The following is a 22,924-nucleotide window of genomic DNA, read 5'->3' on the forward strand; positions in this document are numbered from 1 at the left end:
GAGAGGCTGCTGCGTATTAATATCGCGCTACCATCTTAGCGCGTTCCCCGGAAAGGAGCTCCAAACCTACCAGACACACCAAGTCAGGACACTAACTCTGCCACCCAACAAACCAAAAACTAAAGCTGCAAGACCTACACAAAACCACATAGTTACATATAGTTATAGTTAACATACAGTTACAACAGTGCAGACAATACCATAACTGATAAAAAAAAACAGATCATGGGCACAGTAATTGACATTTTCAAAGTATGTGCAATATTTAGCATAACCATGAAAAAGACAGATTAAGATCTCTGGCATAGCAATTAAAATGGGAAGAACTCCTCTTACTTTGCACTGGCGGCACAGTGGGCATAGTTAGGCTGGCTGCCGTCTCACAGTGCCAGATATCCAGATTCAATGCTTATCTCTGGTACTATCAGTGTTGAGTTTGTATATTCTCCCTGACTGTATGCGGTTCCTCTCTGTGCTTCTATTTCTTCCCATGTCTAAAATGTGAATGTGGAGAGAATAAATAATGAAACTAAAATAGAATTAGTGTCAAAGAACGGATAATAATCATTGTGAATGAAATGGTTTGATAGGCCTGTTCCAGTGCTCTACCTCTGTTTATATCAGTAACTTACCTAATTTCAGGTGAATCTTTCCCAATATTGATTTACATTGCTACAAGTCAACCGAATGGAATTCGCAGAGAAAAATGAAGAGGTTCCAAAGAAGCATCACAAATACTTTCAAAGTTTGAAAACACTGCTTCCAATTCGTCCAAAACCAAAGTAAGTGACAAGATATCTGTAACCCCCGGTAAGCCTCAGGCTCACTCAGCTTGCTTCCGTCTAGGGGGGAGCAGCAGTTGGCCTCGCCAAACTGGGTAATCAGCTTGTGTGGATGCTGTGTGATGTCCCCACCACGCCAAATAACAGACAGTACACCATATGCGATTAAATGATTACACTTTATAGATCTTACTAGAACTATGTACTTAATAGAGATACAATATAAAAGGAAAAGTAAAAGGCGCCAAACTTATCAAAGTCCAAACCACTTCGTGCACAACCGTTGGAGCTCAATTAACGAAGTCTTCTTGCCACCATTCGATCCCCTCAGACCTCCTCAACTCGTAGCTCAGGACCACCTGAAGTGATCAACCAAGCACCCCCGGCTCATCTGTCTTCGTCTCCTCTCCTCACCAAAAACCCTGGCCTCGGACCCCCACTCGGGGTCCGTTCCATTGCCCAGCTTACAGCATCGCATCCTCTCTCTCTCACCCCCTCACGCCGATTCCCCAAAAGCCCGCCAACAATAGCTTACAGACCCAGAAGAGAGAATAACATCTATCCCAATTGGTTAATAAATGAATACAATTCTCATTATCAGTAATTTTAACCCAAACAAGCTTCGAGATAAAGCACTCCCTCTCCAGTTATCATAACAAAGAAGCATTCTTACTTTTAACAAACAAATGAAGCCATTTTTATTAACATATGCAGTAACATAAAGAAGAAACCCCTTACATATCTATTCTGCAATGTAAAGACCATTGGAATTTTCAGAATTAATTACACCATATTTTGTAAAATAAAATATCTTCCAGGAACCCCTCTCCTGTTGCAGTAGATGATGCTGGACTACTTTCATTCATCACATTCCAATGGCTGACACCAATAATGTTAAAGGCATCTAAACAGGTACTAACTCAAGATACAATTCCCCCTCTCTCCAAGTTCAACTGTTCAGATGTCAACGCCAAAAGGTATGTAAATACAGAAATATATTTCAGTCACTTGCAATTAAAAACAAAATACAAAATGGATTTTGACATCACCTTATGAATTTTTACAGATTTATGCATCTTTGGGAGAAGGAAGTGGAAAGAGTTGGCAGTAAAAAAGCTTCTTTGGAAAAAGTTGCTGTACAGTTTCAACGAACGAGGCTTCTCATGAATCTAATATGCACAATTATTTGTATGATATGTGGTTTTTTGGGACCGGTAAGTAGACATTGAATGGAAATGAGCTTATCCATTATTTTCGTCTTTCCTTTAGTCAAATACCTTTAGCTAACATGGGTTTTAAGTATATAATACCTAACGGTATTTAAATAGAAGTTAATGCCTAAAAGAATATAAGTTAATTATAAATAAACTTAACTTATATTAAATAAACCTTAACTTTATGAATCCCACCTTATGAAAATTGATGCGATTACTATATCACCACCATTTAATAAAACTATTTGAAACATCTTCCCTGTCACTGAGATTTCTTAAAATTACTTTTATGGAGTTCATCATTTTTTTCAATCTCATTGCAATATAATGGTTTGAAATTATTCAAAACTATTGGAAACAAAATACACATAAAAATCAAACATACTTTAAACCTAAAAGCACAATGACATTTTTATATTTTCATTAATAGAATTATTGGATCAGTGTTTCCTGTTGGATATTAAATTTTCTGAAATTTTATATCAGCAACATTGTGCAAATCACATGGACAGGAAAAATGTTTTTGCTGGTTTTAGCAAGCATTCATAAAATAAACACAAACACAATTGGTTGGAGGTTGGAGAATCAGAGAAAGGAGCTGCCGCTATTTGGCACCAACCTAGCAAAGCCAGAATGGGTGGGCGGGTGGCAGAAACAGTTGAAACATGGGGATATGTAAGCTTGCACCAGATCTCTGTCTTGGTTTTAATTTTCCTTTCCCAGCCATTGCCAGTAGGAATTTATACTGCGTGGTACACTTGATGCACCATCAATAACTCTCCGAGACGTGAGGCGAGATATAGGCTTTTATTGGCTGGAAGAAAGAACAAGCAGCAATTGACCACCATGCTACATCCTGGAGACTGAGGCCAGGGCTCAGGCTCCAATCGCCTTTATACCGGGGTCTGTGGGAGGAGCCACAGGAGCAGTCAACTAGGGGGGGGGGGGGGCGTGTCCAGACAGGTATATGTAGTTCACCACATTCACCCCCCCCTTTGTTTTAAAAGAGAGTCCCCATGGGCTGAAGTTTCTGACAAGTATATTTACAGGTTAAGTCTATCAGGTGGTCGAATCTGTCGCTGCGATCTACGTAGCACCGGCTGTGATTGCACAGGTGCCGGTGGTGATTGCACTGGAGACGGTGGTTGTGCTGGTTCCGGCCTAACTGGAGGTGTCAGCCCACTAGGCGTCAGTGACCCCTCATGCGTGAGCGAGGCGACTGGTATATGTGCGTGCGAAACGCCCGGTATAGGAGTGTCGTGAGGAGTCTGTGTAGAGCTCAGTGTGCGCGGTGTCACCTCGGGTACAGAGTTCATAGTTACTGTGGAGTGTTCGGGGTAGTGGTCTGCTGCTCCTGCAGGCGCCAGGTCGCGGACGGAGACTGTGTCCTCCCGCCCATCAGGTAAGACCACGTAGGCATACTGGGGGTTCACATGTAGAAGGTGAACCCTCTCGACCAGCGGGGAGTATTTATTGCTCCTCACATGTTTCCAGAGCAGCACTGGCCCTGGGGATGTCAGCCAAGCTGGTAGGGTGGTCCCAGTGGCAGACATCCAGAGAAAAGAGAATAGGCGCTCGTGAGGGGTGGCATTGGTGGACGTACGTAACAGGGAGCAGATAGAGTGGAGTGCCTCGGGGAGGACCTCCTGCCATTGAGAGACCGGCAACCCTTTTGACTTAAGGGCTAAAAGTGTGGCCTTCCACACTGTGGCATTCTCCCTCTCCACCTGTCCATTTCCCCGGGGATTATAGCTCGTGGTCCGACTAGTAGCAATGCCCCTAGCCAGCAGGTACTGGCGCAGCTTGTCACTCATAAAGGAGGACCCTCTATCACTGTGGATATAGCAGGGATATCCGAACAGAGTGAAGAGCTGGCGCAGGGCTTTTATGACGGACGTGGCAGTGGTGTCGGGGCAGGGGATGGCAAAGGGGAACTGCGAGTACTCGTCGATAATGTTGAGAAAGTAGACATTGCGGTCAGTGGAGGGAAGGGGGCCCTTAAAGTCAACACTCAGTCGTTCAAAGGGGCGGGTTGCCTTGATAAGTTGCGCCTTTTCAGGATGGTAGAAGTGCGGTTTGCACTCAGCGCAGACTTGGTAGTCCCTGGTCATCGTCCTGATGTCCTCAAGGGAGTACAGCAGGTTCCGGGCTTTCACGAAATGGTAAAATCGGGTGACCCCCGGATGGCAAAGATGTGCATGAAGGGCGTATAGCTGGTAGAGCTATGCGCTGGCACACGCTCCCCGGGATAGGGCATCAGGGGGCTCATTGAGCCTTCCAGGCTGGTACAGGATATCATAGTTGTAGGTGGAGAGTTCTATTCTCCACCGCAAAATTTTATCATTTTTGATTTTGCCCCGCTGTTGGTTGCTGAACATGAACGCAACCGAGTGCTGGTCGGTCAGCAAGGTGAACCTTTTGCCGGCGAGATAGTGCCTCCAGTGCCTAATAGCTTCCACTATGGCCTGGGCTTCTTTCTCCACCGCGAAGTGCCGAATTTCAGGGCCTTGAAGGATACGAGAGAAGAATGCTACCGGCCTTCCTGCCTGATTGAAGGTAGCAGCCAGTGTGAAATCGGAGGCGTCACTCTCTACTTGGAAGGGAATGGTCTCGTCCACCGCATGCATCGTTGCTTTGGCAATGTCCCCTTTAATGCGGCTGAAGGCCGCGCGGGCCTCAGCAGAGAGGGGAAAAGTGGTAGACTTGACCAGGGGGCGGGCCTTGTCTGCGTAATGGGGGACCCATTGGGCGTAATAGGAAAAGAAGCCCAGGCACCGTCTGAGGGATTTGAGGGTGGTGGGAAGAGGGAGTTCTAACGGGGGCGCATACGGTCGGGATCAGGGCCAATGACCCCGTTTTCCACAACATACCCAAGGATAGCGAGTCGGGTGGTTCCGAACACACACTTGTCCCTGTTATAAGTAAGGTTCAGGGCTTTGGCCACTTGGAAAAATCGTTGGAGGTTGGCGTTGTGATCCGGCCAGTCGTGACCACAGATGGTGATGTTATCCAGATAGGGAAATGTGGCCTTCAGTTGGCACTGGTCCACCATCCGTTCCGTTTCCCTCTGGAAGACAGAGACACCATTTGTGACACCGAATGGGACGCGCAGGAAGTGATAGAGCCTGCCGCCCGCCTCGAAGGCAGTGTAGGGGTGGTCCTCTGGGCGGATGGGGAGCTGGTGATAGCGGATTTCAGATCTATTGTCGAGTACACCTTGTACTGAGCTATCTGGTTGACCATATCCGCGATGTGGGGTAGGGGGTACGCGTCAAGCTGCGTGAACCTATTGATGGTTTGACTATAGTCCACGACCATCCTATTTTTCTGCCCGGTCCGAACAACAACCACCTGGGACCTCCAAGGACATGTGCTTGGCTCAATGATCCCCTCCCTGAGCAGCCACTGCACCTCCGACTTAATGAAGGCCCTGTCCCCCGCGCTGTACCTCCTGCTTTTAGTTGCCACAGGTTTACAATCGGGGGTCAGGTTGGCGAACAGCGGTGGGGGAGGGATCTTGAGGGTGGAGAGGCTGCAAGTGGTGTCGGTAGTGCAGCTGTCGGCATGGTGTTGGGTGGGATGTGTGGTTTGGTGTGTGTGTGTGGTCAGTAGCGGGGTATATGACGAAGCCCCACAAAACTGAGGATTTCTGACAGTGATTGGTGGGAGGGGCCCGCTTTTCAGGTGGCTCTGGAAGTCGAGCCCCAATAGCACAGGCGCGCACAGTTGAGGCATGACCAGTAGCGCCAAGTTCCGATATTCTGTGCCCTGCACCACCAATGTCGCTACACAACCCACCCGGATGTCTGTGGAATGCGACCCAGAAGCCAAGGTGACCCTCTGGCTTACCGGCCGTGTCACAGGTCCGCAGCGTTGCACAGTGTCTGGGTCAATAAAACTCTCAGTGCTGCCCGTGTCAAACAGGCAGCTAGTCCTGTGCCCCTCCACCAGGATGTCCATCATTGACCTTGCAAGCTGGTGTGAGGCACTTTGGTCGAGGGTTACGGAGGCCAGAGTTGAACTGCCGTCTTGGTGCCCGGTAAGCACCCGTGGGTCGGGGGCGGGGCGAGGTGGCGCCGACAAAGATGGCCGCTCCCATGTCTCGCACGAGGCGGGCAGGCAAGATGGCGGCCCCCATGCCTCGCACGAGGCAGGCAGGCAAGATGGCGGCCCCCATGCCTCGCACGAGGTGGGCAGGCAAGATCGCGGCGACCAAGATGGCGGCCCCCATGCCTCACATGCAGCGCTGCCCGACCCCGCTCGTGGTTCAGACTTACAGACCTTGGCGAAATGGCCCTTCTTCCTGCAGCTGGAGCAGGTTGCTTCTCGGGCCGGGCAGCGTTTTCAGGGGTGCTTTTCGAATCCGCAGAAGTAACACTGTGTGGACTTGCGACTGGCAGCAGCTGTGGTCGTGTTTGGGGAGTTCGTGGACTCACGACTGGCAGCGGCGGTGGTGAATTCGTTTGCGGGAACTAGCGGCGGCAGGGTCTGCAGTGTCCACGGAACCGGCGGGGGATTGCACGGCTGGACAGCGTCAATGTTGTGCAGAGCAGCCTCCAGCGTGTCGGCCATCTCGATCGCCGAGCGTAAGGTAAGATCGGCATTTTCCAGCAGCCGCTGGCGCACGTACACTGACCTGATCCCTGTAACGAAGGCGTCTCGTACTAGCAGCTCCGCATGTTGTTCCGCCGTCAGACCTTTGCAGTCGCAAGTTCGCACGAGTGTCTGTAGGGCCCGGAGAAACTGCCCGCTCGACTCGCCAGGTTGCTGTCGTCGCGTCGCTAAGCAATGTCTTGCATAGACGGTGTTCACCAGCCGCAGGTACTGTCTTTTGAGGGCGTCCAATGCCCCTTGGTAGGTCAGTAGGTCCCTGATAAGGGAGAATACTTTCGGACTTACTCTAGATAGTAATATTTTGTACTTCGTGGCAGGCTCAATCACTGGAATCTGTTCCAAGTATGATTGGAAGCATGCAAGCCAGAGTTCAAAGGCAAGAGCTGCTTCGGAGTCTTGAGGATCAAGGTCTAATTTTTCCGGACGTAAAATGCTGTCCATGCTTTAAACTTCCAGCCAATAAAATTGATGCACCATCAATAACTCTCGGAGACGTGAGGCGAGATATAGGCTTTTATTGACTGGAAGAAAGAACAAGCAGCAATTGACCACCATACTACATCCTGGAGACTGAGGGCAGGGCTCAGGCTCCAATCGCCTTTATACCGGGGTCTGTGGGAGGAGCCACGGTCAGTGGGAGGAGCCACAGGAGCAGTCAGCGGGGGGGGGGGGGGGGGCGTGTCCAGACAGGTATATGTAGTTCACCACAACACTGGTGCTATAGTCCTGCAGTTGTCCCATTGATCATGTGGCCTGGGTTTGATCCTGACCTGTTCACTGATCTTCCTGTGACCAGTGGGTTTTGCTGAATGCTCTGGTTTCCTCTCAAATGTTGCCATGTAAAAGAGATATAAATATAACAAATAAACCTCACCTTTATCTTTAACTGTAGTCATTTGGACTTGGTCCCTGAAATTTCAAATTTAAGTTTATTTTTTGTTTTCTTTGAGACCCCAGGAACTTACCTCAAGTCCAGTTTTATGTTCACACCTCTAACTCTCACTTTTTTTTTTGCCTTGTTTCCTCTTCATTTTCCTTTAACTATAAGGTTGCTCTATTTTTCTCCCTGCACAAAAAAAACAGCATGGATTCAGGTTTTGGTTCTTATTGTTGTATAGTCACAAAACAGATCTTCCCATTCCTGACCCATCAAAATGTTTCAACATAACGAGTACAAAAAAAGGCACCACGTTTTTACTGTATAATTGCTACTTCTCTTTCTTAATATATAGGCAGTGCTGATTCATGCTATCCTCCAACACGTGGAAGAGAAGTCTGAAAATCTTGTTTATGGAATTGGTCTGTGCTTTGCAATATTTACAACAGAGCTCTCTAAAATATTGTCCTTCTCAGCATCGTGGGCTATCAACTATCACACAGCTATCCGATTAAAAGTTGCCATCTCCACATCAGCTTTCAGTAAGCTGGTTCATCTTAAAAGCTTAAGCAACAGTTCCATTGGTGAGGTAGGCACTGATCAGCAACGTAAGATGTGCTCTGTTAATTTTAATCACTGTACATTAAAGCTGTGAGAAAGCATGTTGGCAGCCTGATGATAAATGTCACATAGATTTTTCCTGTTTATTTCTTCTGGAAAGGTGTCAGTCATCTCTTCCATGAGTCCCAATATCAGATACAACTAAAACTGTTCATACATAGTTAGCTGAAATATTGGTTCAAGCTATATGGTTATAAATAATCCATTTGCACGTTGGCTTTGCACTCAGCCAAGTCTAGTGCACTCTTGTGTGTTAATAATTTTAAAAATTATTATGTGTTTTACCATTATTCTTATTATTATTGTACTTTTACTTTTTCTCAGCTCAAGCTGGTAAAACCTAAGGTACAGGCTTAACTAAGCACACTCATTTGTCAATTGCAAGGAACTTTCAGGCTATTCTAGTGGTGTTTAGTATTGTGACTTTCTGAAGATTTACATAAATATTGCTGTGTAGGCCTAATTGTTCAATTGTGTAGTGTGTTACCAGTTGTAGATATTACTATCAGTATGTGCTGTTAATGTTCCAAAGTCTTTCAATTTCCTCTTTTAATTTAACAAAGTTCTGGTGCTTTTCACTTTTGGTTGCTGTATGTTTTGTGTGTTGGAATGGCTCTATCTATTAAGCAAGTTATTCTTGCTTGTTTATCCCATATTATTATATCCAGATGGTTATTATGCATTGTTTTATCTGTAATAATGGATCAGTTGTAATATAATATATGGGACTCTGATTCTAGAACTGGATCAGGCTTATATTTATAGTAAGGTATTGTTTCTTTTATGTTAAAGCAAGATTTTGGTAAGTTATGATGATAGTGATGGTGTTGGTGATGATAGTGATGATGATGATGACGATATTGATGATGATGATGATGATGATGATTATTATTATTATTGTGTTCTTTATTTTGTTGTGTGTTTGTTTTGTTCTGCATCGGATCCAGAGTAACAATTATTTCATTCTCCTTATAATTGTGTACAGGAAATGACATTAAATGATCTTGAATCCTGAATTTTATTGCCATTTTGCAGCAACCTAGACCTGTGTGACCTTGATATGAGTAAAGTTAGTGATTGCCATGTGACTTTGGGCCAAAGAAGGAGTGTAATGGCATTTTCTCAAATCACTTCCAATGCATTTCATGGTATTAGAGTCCTTTGGAAAATCTAAAGCCATGAAAGATGCCTACTATACAATCTGGATACAGATTGGAGCAATATCTGACCTACCTTCTCAACCACAACACAGAACTCTAAATGACTTTGGAATTTGAATGCCCTAGAATGAAAAAATACTTCCTTGGTGCATCAAGTTGCTAAGAACCTGAACAGTGCTTCTAACCCCTAGTCTATCACTTCTAGACTAAATTTCTTCTCTAATACCAGATCCATGGAACCTCTTCCAATATCAAGGTACATTCCACCAGCATTCATCACTGCAGTGTCTCCCTTTCAGTCTGCTAGATACCAGGAGCTCAGTCAGCTTCACCTCATCTCTAAATGTTCCGGACCTGCTGCATTATACTTGCCGTATTACCATCCTGGAGTCAGTCTGCCAAACTGTGATGGTAATTCAATTATTGGGCCAGAATTCTGACCCTTTATGATTTTTTTCTAGGACTTAAGGTCTGAAAATCTCTCCCCAAAGCAACAACAATCTGTGACAAAACTTGGGATTGAAATGATGTTGTCTACTGGAATTTTATAATAATTAGGAACTATATGAAATCAGGCTAAAAGGGTGATCAAATTCTTTGAAATTAAGCTTATACATTTTATTTTGTTTACACAGGTTATAAACATCCTATCAAATGACAGCCATCGAATATTTGAAGCTGCTTTGTTTTGTCCTCTTTTATTTGGTACACCAGTGTTGCTGCTCAGTTGCATAGTATATGCTTATATTTTACTTGGACCTACATCGCTATTGGGAATTGTTGTTTATATCTTATTATTGCCCTTTCAGGTATAGTACTGAAGTAATATGTAAAACATCTTATAATTTATAAAGCATAAGACAATTTATATGTGTTACCTCAAATAAAATAATCTTAATTTTTAAGGCAAAAGTAAAAAAACCTGAAGATGCTGGAAATCTGAAAAAAAGTCAGGAAAGGTTAGAGACACTCAGCAGTTCAGACAGTAACTTTGGAAAGAGAAACAGAGTTAATGTTTCAGGTTAAATCAGGAAACAGAGATAAATTAGTTTTAAATTGGAGAGTGGATGGTGGGAGTATAGATTGGAGAAGGGGAACGTAGCGAGAGGCCAGTGTTGCTGTAATGATCATGAAGTTCACAAAATTATTGCCGGGTTTGGTGAGAAGTAGAGATGTGGGAATACTTGGATTGCTCTTAATAGAGCCAGGACAGGCTTAACATGTTGAATGGCCTCCTACTGTGCTAAAATCATTTTGTGATTCTACAAAAAAAAATTGTGTCATATTGGAAACATTTTACATTCTGTCTGCTTCTAATTTCCAGAGTTCAAAACAAACGGCTGTACACCAGTCTGCTTTGTATCATACCCCAACACAGATATCACACCTATCGTTTGTGATGTGGTGTAAATTTAAATGCCCTTTTCCTGTCATACTTTCTCTCACTTCTAAGATTATGGAATCCTGTTACATCTAGGGTGCTATCAATGTTAATTTAATTTTAGCTGTAGGACAACTAGCAATGGATGGCATGCAATTAGTATTTTTAATGAATGCCACCAGAAAAATAATTATTTTGCTCTTTTCATTCATATTGCTATTAAAATCTGCAGTATTTCATGCTCTCGTAATTGAATTCTATATCTATGACAGGTTCTCCATTAAAATTTCTTCCCTTTCTTAGTTATTTCTTTATATTAGCAGCAGTTTCCTTCACTGATCTACCAAAAAAACATAAGATGTAGGAGCAGAGTTAGGACATTTGGTCCATCTGCTCCACAATTTAATCATGACTGATCCATTTTGCCTCTCATCCCTAAATCTCCTGCCTTCTCCCTGCATCCCTTCATGATTTGACCAAACAAGAATCTATCAACCTCTGCCTTAAGTATACATAAAGACTTGACCTCCACACCTGCCTGTGGCAATGAATTCCACAGATTCACCACTCTCTGGCTCAAGAAATTCCTCCTCAACTCTGTTCCAAAAGGATGGCCTGTATTTGCCAGAATTCAGAGGAATGAGGGGTGACCTCAATGAAACCTATTGAATGATGAAAGGCCTTGATAGAGTGGATGTGGAGAGGATGATTTCAATGGTGGGAGAGTCTAAGACCAGAGGGCACAGCTTCAGAATAGAGGAGAGTCCTTTTAGAATGGAGATGGGAGGAATTTCTTTAGTCAGAGAATTCTATGGAATTCATTGCCACAGACAACTGTGGGGGACAAGAAGCGAATCCAACTGTAGCTTCCAGCAGACTGTGTTAAGGAGTTGGAGCTGGAACTGGATGTAGTCTGGAACATTCAGGAGGCTGAGGAGTTGCTAGACAGAACATGTAGGAAGGTAGTTACACCCAAAGTACAGGACACCGGTAACTGGGAGACCATCAGGAGGAGAATAGGGGATAGGCAGCCAGTACCAAGTACCACTGTGGCCATTCCCCTCAACAACAGGTATATTGCTTTGGATAATGTTGGGGGCATAATCCAGCAGAGGAATGGCCTTAGCAGTCAAATCTCCAGCACTGAGCTCTGTGGCTCAGAAGGGAAGTAGGGAGAAGAGGTGAGCTGTAATAACAGGGGATTTGCTAGTTAGTGGAACCAAAAGGAGGGTCTGTGGACAAGAACTGGATTCCCAGATGGCTTGTTGCCTTCCGGGTGTCACTGTCAGGGACATCTGGATCGAGTCCATAGCATTCTTAATTGGGAGTGTGAGCAGCCACACTTGGTCCAAATCGGTACCAATGAGGGGTGACGAGGTCCTGCAAAGTGAGTCAGGGAGTTAAGTGCTAAATTAAAAGACAAGACCTCCAGGGGTTGTGATGTCAGGATTGCTACTCGTGCCACGTGCTATTGTTACGTATTCAGGCAACAATAAATATATGTGAGTTAGGCAAGGGTTTTTATAACAAATAACACGTTTATTAAACACTGAAAACAAACCCCCCAAAAGTAAACAAACACTAACGTAACCGGAAAACAGCTGCTGTGCGGCAACTTAAACAGTTCTTAAAGCGATATTGCAAAAACAGTTGTTTAAAGCGATACTGCCAAAAGTTCAAAATGCTCACAGTCCATTTAAAAGGAGAGACTTTTTAAGGCGATTTAAATTCTCTTCCACGTCGTTTTCCTTCGATCCCCGGCGTTGAACTCTTGCCACGTAGAATTTTATGAAACGTAACGGTTTAAAGGCACCGACCTTTCCTTCCACACTGTCCTCAATCTCCTGCTATCCCGCAGAGATTAACACGAGAACAGTCAACGAAATCCTTCCGAATGAGGATCACACAAGGTCGAACCCAATCCACCGTCGAAATTCGATTCTCCTCGATGTTTAACTCCCGAACTTCAATCTTCACTCTCCACTAATTCTTAACTAGCAGTATTGTAAAGAAACTGCTGGCAATGACCTTTTAAACTTTAGGCATTAGATAAAAATTAAATCACGCAGTGGCATGAAGTCAGCTTGGCAAATCCAGCCACGAACTGCCCCTCCCCACAGGGTGGGGTCCTCCTTTTATATCCTGTAAAAAAAAACCTGTCACATGACCTCTACTGGCGGGAAAATGACGTCACTCCACCATCACAAGACCATTACCTCAAGTCCAGTATAACTTCAACCCCAGTCACATGACAAGGGTACCACTGTCACGTGTCACGAGTACGTAACACCTCCCTCCAAAAAAACATTTTTGGTCTGACAAGAACAAAAATTTCAAAAATTATTTACAAGAAAAACAAAAGTGTAAATATTATAACACACAATATACAATACCATCACATAACATCTTACAACTCACAATACAGTAGGAGTGTTACAATTAAAAAAACCACTCCAAAAAAAATTACATTGTACATTCAACATTGAGATAGACAATCAGCAACCACATTATCTTTACCTTTAACATGAGTTATCACAATATTGTACTCTTGTAACATCAAACTCCAATTTAATAATCTTCTGTTTTTGTTTTTCATCTTACTCAGAAAAACTAACGGATTATGATCAGTGTAAACAATAAGTGGTTTTTGAGTTGTACCAACATATACCTCAAAATATTCTAAAGCTAAAACAAGAGATAACAATTCTTTCTCTATTGTCGAATAGTTTCTTTGATGCTTATTAAATTTCTTAGAAAAGTAAGCTACTGGATGATCAACCTCATCACCCTCATTCCTCTGCATTAATACTGCTCCCGCAGCCTCATCACTAGCATCTACAGCTAATGAAAAAGGTTTTTCAAAGTCAGGTGCGTTAAGCACAGGTTGTTCACATATCATTGTTTTCAATTTTTCAAATGCTTCTTGACAAGGCACTGTCCACACAAACTTCACATTCTTCTGCAGAAGGTTAGTTAATGGAAGGGCAACATTAGCAAAATTCTTACAAAATTTCCGATAATATCCTACCATTCCCAAAAATCTTCTAAGAGTTTTTTTCCCCGTTGGAGTGGGAATCTCTAAAATTGCCCAAACTTTTGCCTGAACAGGAGCTACCTTACCTTGACCCACAACATAACCAAGGTAAGTCACAGTGGCATGTCCAAATTCACTCTTAGCTAAATTAATAGTTAAGTTAGCTTTTGAAAGCCTTTCAAACAATTTCTCCACCGCAATAATGTGTGCTTCTCAAGTATTATTTCCTGTCACTAAATCATCAATACAAGCATCAGTATCTTTCAATCCCTGAATCACAGAATTAATCATCCTCTGGAAAGTACCTGGGGCATTCTTCATCCCAAATGGAAGAACATTATACTCATATAACCCAGATGGAGTTACAAATGCAGAAATCTCTCTACCTCTGTCCGTTAATGGAACACACCAATACCCTTTCAATAAATCAATCTTTGTAAGGAACTTTGCTTTTCCAACTTTATCTACACAATCATCTACTCTAGGAATTGGATATGCATCTGTTTTCGTTACAGCATTCACCTTCCTATAGTCCATACAAAACCTAATACTACCATCTGGTTTTGGCACCATAACACATGGCGAACTCCAATTCGAGTTAGAATGTCTAATAATATCATTCTCTAACATGTATTCAATTTCTTTCTCAGCACGTTCACATTTTTCCATGTTCATCCTATATGGATGTTGTTTAATAGGTTTGGCATCTCCAACATCTACATCATGTGAAGCTATAGTAGTCCTTCTCGGAACATCTGGAAACAAATCCTTACATTTAAAAATTAATTCCTTCATCTGTTGTTTCTGCTCTAGCTGTAAATGTGCTAATTTCTCATCCATATTTTCCAGAATGGTTAAATTTGGTAACCTAACAGAAACAATGTTGGATTTAGAATGAAAGTCAGATGAATCATCTATCATGTTCCTAGTTAAATCAAACTCATTCTCACTAACCACAACAGTCACAGTATCAGATTGTTTCTCAAAATACAGTTTAATCATATTTATATGGCAAAGTTGTGTTGACCTTCTACGATCTGGAGTTTTTATTACGTAATCCACATCATTGATTCTAGACACAATTTCATAAGGACCATGAAATCTAGCTTGTAAAGGATTTGTCTGCACTGGGAAAAGAACCAACACCATATCTCCAGGCTTGAACATCCTCATCCTAGCTTCTTTATCATACCAAGTTTTCATTTTCTCCTGAGCCAACTTTAAATTTTCCTTGGCTAAGCTACAAGCTTTATGTAACCTGTCCTTAAATTTCAAAACATAGTCCAACAAATTAGTGTGCACTTCCTTACTAATCCACTGTTCTTTCAATAAAGCTAAAGGTCCTCTAACTCTATGCCCAAACACAAGTTCAAATGGACTAAAACCTAAAGATTCCTGTACCGATTCCCTTACTACAAATAAAAGTAAGCCATACCCTCATCCCAGTCACTTTCATTTTCCACACAATATGTCCTAATCATATTTTTGAGGGTAGAATGAAACCTCTCCAAGGCACCTTGCGACTCTGGATGGTATGCAGATGAAGTGACTTGCTTAGCTCTCAATTTATGAACTATCTGTTGAAACAATCCAGACATAAAATTACTGCCTTGATCAGTTTGTATTTCCTTAGGTAATCCAAAATAAGTAAAGAATTTTATAAGAGCCTTTGTCACAGTTTTAGCTTTTATATTCCTAAGTGGTACTGCCTCTGGAAACCTAGACGAAGTACACATGATAGTCAACAAATACTGATAACCAGTTTTTGTCTTTGGTAATGGACCAACACAATCTACAATAACTTTAGAAAATGGTTCACCAAATGCTGGAATAGGTTGTAATGGAGCCACTGGTGTAACTTGATTTGGTTTACCCACAATTTGACAAATATGGCACGTTTTACAAAACATCGCCACATCTTTTCTTAGACCAGACCAGTAAAAATGTTTTAAAATCTTGTCCACAGTTTTCCTTACCCCTTGATGTCCACCTAAAGGCACACTATGAGCTAAAGTCAAAATCTCATTTCGATAAACTTTAGGAACAACTACCTGGTAAACAACATTCCATTCCTCACTTGCAGGAATTGTAGGCGACCTCCACTTCCTCATCAATACTCCTTTTTCCAAGTAATATCCTACTGACACCTTCTCAATTTCACTACCTAGTAAAGCTTGTTCTCTTAATTTTATAATCTCAGGATCTCTATTCTGCTCTGCTATCATCTCCTTCCGAGACAGAGATAAATCTTCATAGTCAGACTTACTCCCAGAATCTTGTTCAAACAACGAAGGTAAGAAAGTCTCTGACACATCCTCAAAACTCGAATCCTGAGTTGAACAGTCATGAGTAACAACCTCATTCTGCACATCAATCTTTTTAGCTATAGCTCTAGTCACAACACAGGAAAAATCTGTGTTAGAATTCATCTCTGGCTCCTCTGACTCCATTGTCAAATGCACTTCAGGAAAAACTTGTCCACATGCCAAGTCATTACCTAACAATAAAGAAATACCTTTCACAGGTAAGCTATGCTGTAATCCTACTTTAACAAATCCTGTAACGAACCCTGACTTTAAATTTACTTTATGTAAATGTTCAGGCATAAAATCACTCCCAACACCTCTTATGTAATTTACCTCACCAGTATCACTCTCTTCATTAAACTTCAACACACTGTCCAACATCAGTGATTGAGAAGCTCCAGTATCCCTAAGGATTTTTATTGGCACTAGAGTAGATCCTTCTTTCAAGGATACAAACCCTTCAGTTATAAAATGATCATATCCCTTTCTAACTTGGTCAGACTCTAACAAAGCCTCATTTGTGTTTACCAAACCCTGTAACTTTACAGGTGCTTCAATATGTTGCACACAAGCATCTGGAACTGCTTCCTTCTCTTTCTTTTTCAATTTGAAACAGTTAGCTATTACATGGCCAGGCTTCTTACAATAGTTACAAATAAGACCAAACTGTCTTTCCTTCACAGGTTTTCTTTCCTCCTTACCTTTCTCATTAACCTCTGATTTAATTTCTGATTTACCTTGAGTCTCCATATTATTTTTCCTCTTAAAAATTCTGCCTTGAGGAAATTTATTCTTATGGATTAAAACATACTCATCAGCTAATCTAGCACAGTCCTGCAATTTATCAGTATCCCTCTCATTTAAGTAGGTCCTTACTTCAACAGGAATGCTTCTTTTAAATTCCTCCATTAAAATCAGCTCTTTCAATGTATCATAGTCCTCATTTACATTTTTAGAAGAAACCCATCTCTCAAAACACATAGCTTTATCATAGGCAAATTCCACATAAGTCTTTTCCACAGACTTTTTCAAACTCCTGAATCTTTCTCTATATGCTTCTGGGACTAATTCGTACGCTTTGAGAATATGCGTTTTTACAATATTATAATCAAGTGCTTGCACAGCAGTTAAAGCTGTGTAAACTTGTTGTGCTTTGCCTTTAATTACACTCTGTAACAACACTGACCATTTATCTCTCAGCCACTCTGACATCCGAGCAATAGTTTCAAAATGTTGAAAATATCTTTCCACTTCTGTTTCACTAAATGGAGGGACCAATTTAATTTCTTGACTAGCAACAAACGGTTTTTTAGAACCAGAAGACTGATTCCCAGACCTTAATTTCTCCATTGCATATTCAAACTCTCTCTGTTTTTGTGCAGCCTCTAATTTACAATGCTCTAACATCATTTGTTCGATTTGCAACTGCATTTCCAAATTACTTATTGGAAACGATTCTAAAATCGAATCATCAAAAACACCCGAATCCACAAAGTGAGACGCGATTTTTCTCTGTATAACAGCTTTTGATGTAGTCGTCAAAATACCTTTAAGTTGCAATCTACTAGCTATCTCAGTCACCTCAGTCTTTTTCGCCTTCACTAACAAATCCGCGCCTGGCGAATCCAGAAACTCATCAATATTCATCGTTGCCGAATACCACTCACAAGCCAATCAAACAAAAGAATCGAGTATTCCCAGTTTCCAAAACACCGACTCAAAAGTTAACAAGCATTTAAACTCAAACGATCCAATCCGGACGCAGCCCCCATATTTATGTTATGTATTCAGACAACAATAAATATATGTGAGTTAGGCAAGGGTTTTTATAACAAATAACACGTTTATTAAACACTGAAAACAAACCCCCCAAAAGTAAACAAACACTAACGTAACCGGAAAACAGCTGCTGTGCGGCAACTTAAACAGTTCTTAAAGCGATATTGCAAAAACAGTTGTTTAAAGCGATATTGCCAAAAGTTCAAAATGCTCACGGTCCATTTAAAAGGAGAGACTTTTTAAGGCGATTTAAATTCTCTTCCACGTTGTTTTCCTTCGATCCCCAGCGTCGAACTCTTGCCACGTAGAATTTTATGAAATGTAACGGTTTAAAGGCACCGACCTTTCCTTCCACACTGTCCTCAATCTCCTGCTATCCCGCAGAGATTAACACGAGAACAGTCAACGAAATCCTTCCGAATGAGGATCACACAAGCTCGAACCCAATCCACCGTCGAAATTCGATTCTCCTCGATGTTTAACTCCCGAACTTCAATCTTCACTCTCCACTAATTCTTAACTAGCGGTATTGTAAAGAAACTGCTGGCAATGACCTTTTAAACTTTAGGCATTAGATAAAACTTTATTTTTCAACTAAACTGCGTCATAACATTAAATCACGCAGTGGCATGAAGTCAGCTTGGCAAATCCAGCCACGAACTGCCCCTCCCCACAGGGTGGGGTCCTCCTTTTATATCCTGTAAAAAAAAACCTGTCACATGACCTCTACTGGCGGGAAAATGACGTCACTCCACCATCACAAGACCATTACCTCAAGTCCAGTATAACTTCAACCCCAGTCACGTGACAAGGGTACCACTGTCACGTGTCACGAGTACGTAACACTATTGAGACCAGATATAGGGAGATCATACAGTCTAACACATGGCTAAGGAGATGGTGCTGGAGGGAGGACTTCAGATTTTTGGATCATTTGGGCTCTTTTCCAGGGAAGGTGGGACCTGTATAGAAGGGATGGTTTGCACTTGAACTGGAGGGAGACTAATATACCAGTCAGAATGTTTGCTAGTGCTCTGGGTGTGGGGGTGGAGGTGGTAATGGTTAAACTAGAGTTTCAGGGGGATGGGAACCAGAATTCCAGAACAAATAGTGGGTTGGAGAAAGATGTTGTTAACCTACATACAAAGTCAGGAATCAAATGATCAAGTACTGGGGTCTGGTGGGACTAACGTTGTGAGCTGTGTTTCTTTCAATGCAAGGAAAGGCGGATGAGTTCAGGGCATAATTTCACATGAAATAATGATTGTGTAGCCACTAGGGAGACTTGGTTGCAGGAGGGATGGGACTGGCAGATCTGGGATCTGGGTTTCAGCTGTTTCAGACGTGAAAGAGCAGGAGAGATCAAAAGGGAAGGGATTGCACTGGAAGTCAAGGAAAATGTCTCGGCAGTGCTCAGTCTGGATAGACTGGAAAGCTCATTTAGTGAGGCTTTATGGATAGAAACGAAGAATAAGAAAGGTATATTATTGAACAGCCAACAGTCTGCTGGATTTAGAGGAGCAAATTTGTGGAGAGATCACAGACTGTTGCAAGAAATAAAAGATTGAGATATTAGGTAATTTTAATTTTCCACAAATTGACTGTAAAGAGGATGGATGGGAAAGAGTTTGTCAAATATGTTCAGGAAAGTGATCAGTACATAGAAGTCCCAACTAGATAGAGAGTGATACTAAAGCTTCTATCAGGGAATGAGACAGGGCAGGTGACAGAAGTTTGTGTAGTTCATGCATTTCACACCTAGTGATCATAATGCCATTAGTTTCAAGGTAATTATTGTAAATGATAATTCTGTATAGTGTATTTAATATGTCAGTAATATTTGAGTAATATAGTGACTATATTGTTTGATCAAGCATTCTTTGTTTACATAATTCATTAGGGGTTATATGTAAAAGTATGTGAATGGCATTCGTCATTACATTACAATGCCATATGTGAGCGCCTCACTAAAGAAAATAAACTAAGTACACACATTTTCCCAGATCCCTTGTTTTTCTTTTTATCAGTTTCTGGAGTTACAAAACAGAGGGATAGGAGCAGACAATTTGGGAAAACATTTAATTGGGGTAGGGAAATATGATGCTATCAGGCAGAAACTTAGGAGTATAAATTGGGAGCAGATGTTCTCAGGGAAAAGCATGGTAGAAATGTGGCAAATGTTCAGGGAACATATGCATGGCATTCTGCATAGGTATGTTCCATTCAGGCAGGGAAAGGATGGTAGGGTAAAAGAACCATGGTGTACGAATGATGTAGGAAATCTAGTTAAGAAGAAAATAAAAGCATACAACAGATTCAAGAAACTAGGCACTGTTAGAGCTCTAGAAAATTACAAGGGCACAAGGAAGGAGCTCAAGGATGAAATTAGGAGAGCCAGAAGGGGTCATGAGAAGTCCTTGGCAAGCAGGATTAAGGAAACCCCAAGGTATTCTATGAGTATGTGAAGAGCAAGTGGAGGAGCCGTGTGAGAACAGGACCAATCGTGTGATAGTGGAAACGTGTGCAAGGAGTCAGAGGAGGTAGCGGAAGTACTTAATGAATACTTAAGTATTCACCAGGGAAAAGGACCTTGGCAATTGTGGGGATGACTTACAGTGGAATGAAACACTTGAGCATATAGCCATTAAGAAAAAGGATGTACTGGAGCTTTTGAAAAGCATTAAGTTAAAAAAGTCACCAGGTCCTGATGAGATATACCCCAGGCTACTGCGGGAAGTGAGGGTGGAGAACATTGAGCCCCTGGCAATAATCTTTGCATTATCAATCGGGACGGGAGAAGTACCAGAGGTTTGGAAGGTTGTAAATGTCGTTCCCTTGTTCAAAAAAGGGAGTAGAGATAACCATGGAAATTATAGACCACTGAGCCTTACTTCAGTGTGGGCAAGTTGTTGGAGAAGATCCTGAGAGGCAGGATTATGAGAATTTGGAGAAACATAATCTGATTAGGGATAGTAAGCATGGCTTTGTCAAGGGCAGGTCATGCCTTACCAACCTGATTGAATTCTTTGTGGATGTAACAAAACACACTGATGAATGTAGAGCAGTGGATGTAGTGTATATGAATTTCAGTAACACATTTGATAAGGTTCCCCATGCAAGGCTCATTCAGAAAGTAAGGAGGCATGAGATCCAAGGACACCTTGCTTTGCGGATCCAAAAGGCAAAGGGTGGTTGTAGATGGTTTGTATTCTGCATGAAGGACGGCAACCAGTGGTGTGCCTCGGGGATCTGTTCTGGGACCCCTCCTCTTTGTGATTTTTATAAATTAACCTGGATGAAGAAGTAGAAGGGTGGGTTAATAAGTTTGCTGATGACACAAAAGCTGGGGATGTTGTGGATAGTCTGGAGGGGTGTCAGCGGTTACAGTGGCACATCGATACGATGCAGAACTGGGCTGAGAAATCACAGATGGAGTTCACCCCAGATAAGTGTGAAGTAGTACATTCTAGTAGGTCAAATTTGAAGACAGAATATAATATTAATGATATGACCCTTGGCAGCGTGGAGGAACCGAGAGATCTTGAGGTCCGTGTTGATAGGACACTCAAAGCAGGTTGACAGTTTTGTTAGGAAGGCATATATTGTGTTGGCCTTCATCAGCCGTGGGATTGAGTTCAAGAGTCATGAGGTAATGTTACAGCTATATAAGACCTTAGTTAGACCCCACTTGGAGTACTGTGTTGAGTTCCAGTCACCTCATTACAGGTAGGGTGTGGATACTATAGAGAGAGTGCAGAGGAGATTTACAAGGATTTTGCCTGGATTTCAGAGCATGCTTTATGGGAATAGGATGCATGAACTTGGCCTTTTCTCCTTTGAGCGACAGAGGATGAGAGGTGACCTGATAGGGGTGTATAAGATGATGAAACGTATTGATTGTGTGGATAACCAGAGGCTTTTCCCAGGGCTGAAATGGCTAACATGAGGGGGCATAGTGTTAAGGTGCTTGGAAATAGCTACAGCGGGGATATCGGAGGTAAGTTTTTCACACACAGAGTGGTGGGTGCTTGGAATGCACTACTGGTGGCTGTGGTGGAAGCAGATGCAATAGAATCTTTTAAGAGACTCTTGGATAGGTAGATGGAGCTTAGAAAAATAGAGGGCTGTGCGCTAGGGAAATTCTAGGCAGTTTCTAGAGTAGGTTATATGGTTAGTACAACATTGTGGGCCGAAGGGCCTATATTGTTCTGTAGATTTCTATGCTTCTATTCTCTCTGTTCTATGAGTGTTTGGTCCTTGGCTTGGGTTTCTAAATTAGAGAAAGGCCAATTGGTATGGTATCAGAAAGGATCTGTTAAGTGTGGGTTGGGACTTGGTAAGTGGGAGTCCTTGAAAATTGAAATTTTGAGAGTGCAAAGTTCATATGTTCCTGTCAAAATAAAAGGCAAGGATAACAGGTTTAGGGAACCTTGGTTTTATAGAGGCCCTGATTAAGAAAAAGAAGGAGGTGTACAGCAGGTATAGGTAGACAGGAACAAATGAGGTACTTGAGGTGTATAGGAAATGCAAGATAAAATAGGAAGGAAATGAAGACAAGTAAACTAAGACATAAGTTTGCTTTAGTAGCCAAAGTGAAGGAGAATTCTAAGGGCTCCTACAGATATGTTAAGAGCAAAAGGATAGCCTGGATAAAATTGATCTTCTGGAAGTTCAGAGTGAAAATCTATGCATGAAGCTGAAAGAAACAGGGGAGATCGTAAACAGATTTTTGCATCTGTATTTACTCAGGAGGTGGACACAGAGTCTGTAGAAATGAGGCAAAGCAGCAGTGAGGTCATATACAGATTTCAGAGGAAGCAAATTAGGGCGGATAAATCCCCCAGGCCTGACATTGTGTTCCATAGACCCTGAGGGAGGCTAATGCAGAAACCGCAGGGGCCCTGGCAGAGATATTTGAAACATCTTTAAAACACAAGTGAGGTGCCAGGGGGCTGAAGGAAATCTAATGGTGTTCTATTGCTTAAGAAAGGCCTGAAAAATAAGCTAGGAAATTATAGGCTGATGAGCCTGACATTTGTAGTGGGTTGGTTATTGGGAGGTATTCTAACCTTGCCTCCAACTTCCATCCTGCCCTCAAATTTACTTGGTCCGTTTCCGACACCTCCCTCCCCTTTCTCGATTTCCCTGTCTCTGTC

The 22,924-nt window shown here is 42.3% G+C and overlaps 1 protein-coding gene across 3 annotated transcripts in view; it reads left to right on the forward strand.

Annotated features, from left to right (window-relative positions):
* The window catches only part of abcc12 (ATP-binding cassette, sub-family C (CFTR/MRP), member 12), a 181,509-nt gene that overhangs the window by 77,522 nt on the left and 81,063 nt on the right, over positions 1 to 22,924 (forward strand). For 2 of the 3 annotated variants that reach the window (XM_073070064.1, XM_073070063.1), the window contains exons 2-6: positions 643 to 782; positions 1,601 to 1,759; positions 1,849 to 1,996; positions 7,843 to 8,076; positions 9,904 to 10,077. In XM_073070064.1, the coding sequence (XP_072926165.1) occupies positions 688 to 782; positions 1,601 to 1,759; positions 1,849 to 1,996; positions 7,843 to 8,076; positions 9,904 to 10,077 (810 nt within the window). In that variant the 5' untranslated portion in view covers positions 643 to 687. The remainder of the gene's footprint in view (positions 1 to 642; positions 783 to 1,600; positions 1,760 to 1,848; positions 1,997 to 7,842; positions 8,077 to 9,903; positions 10,078 to 22,924) is intronic. The other variant, XM_073070066.1, reaches the window with a different exon arrangement.

This window comes from Hemitrygon akajei, chromosome 17, assembly GCF_048418815.1.
Source record: "Hemitrygon akajei chromosome 17, sHemAka1.3, whole genome shotgun sequence".
Classification (NCBI taxonomy): domain Eukaryota; kingdom Metazoa; phylum Chordata; class Chondrichthyes; order Myliobatiformes; family Dasyatidae; genus Hemitrygon; species Hemitrygon akajei.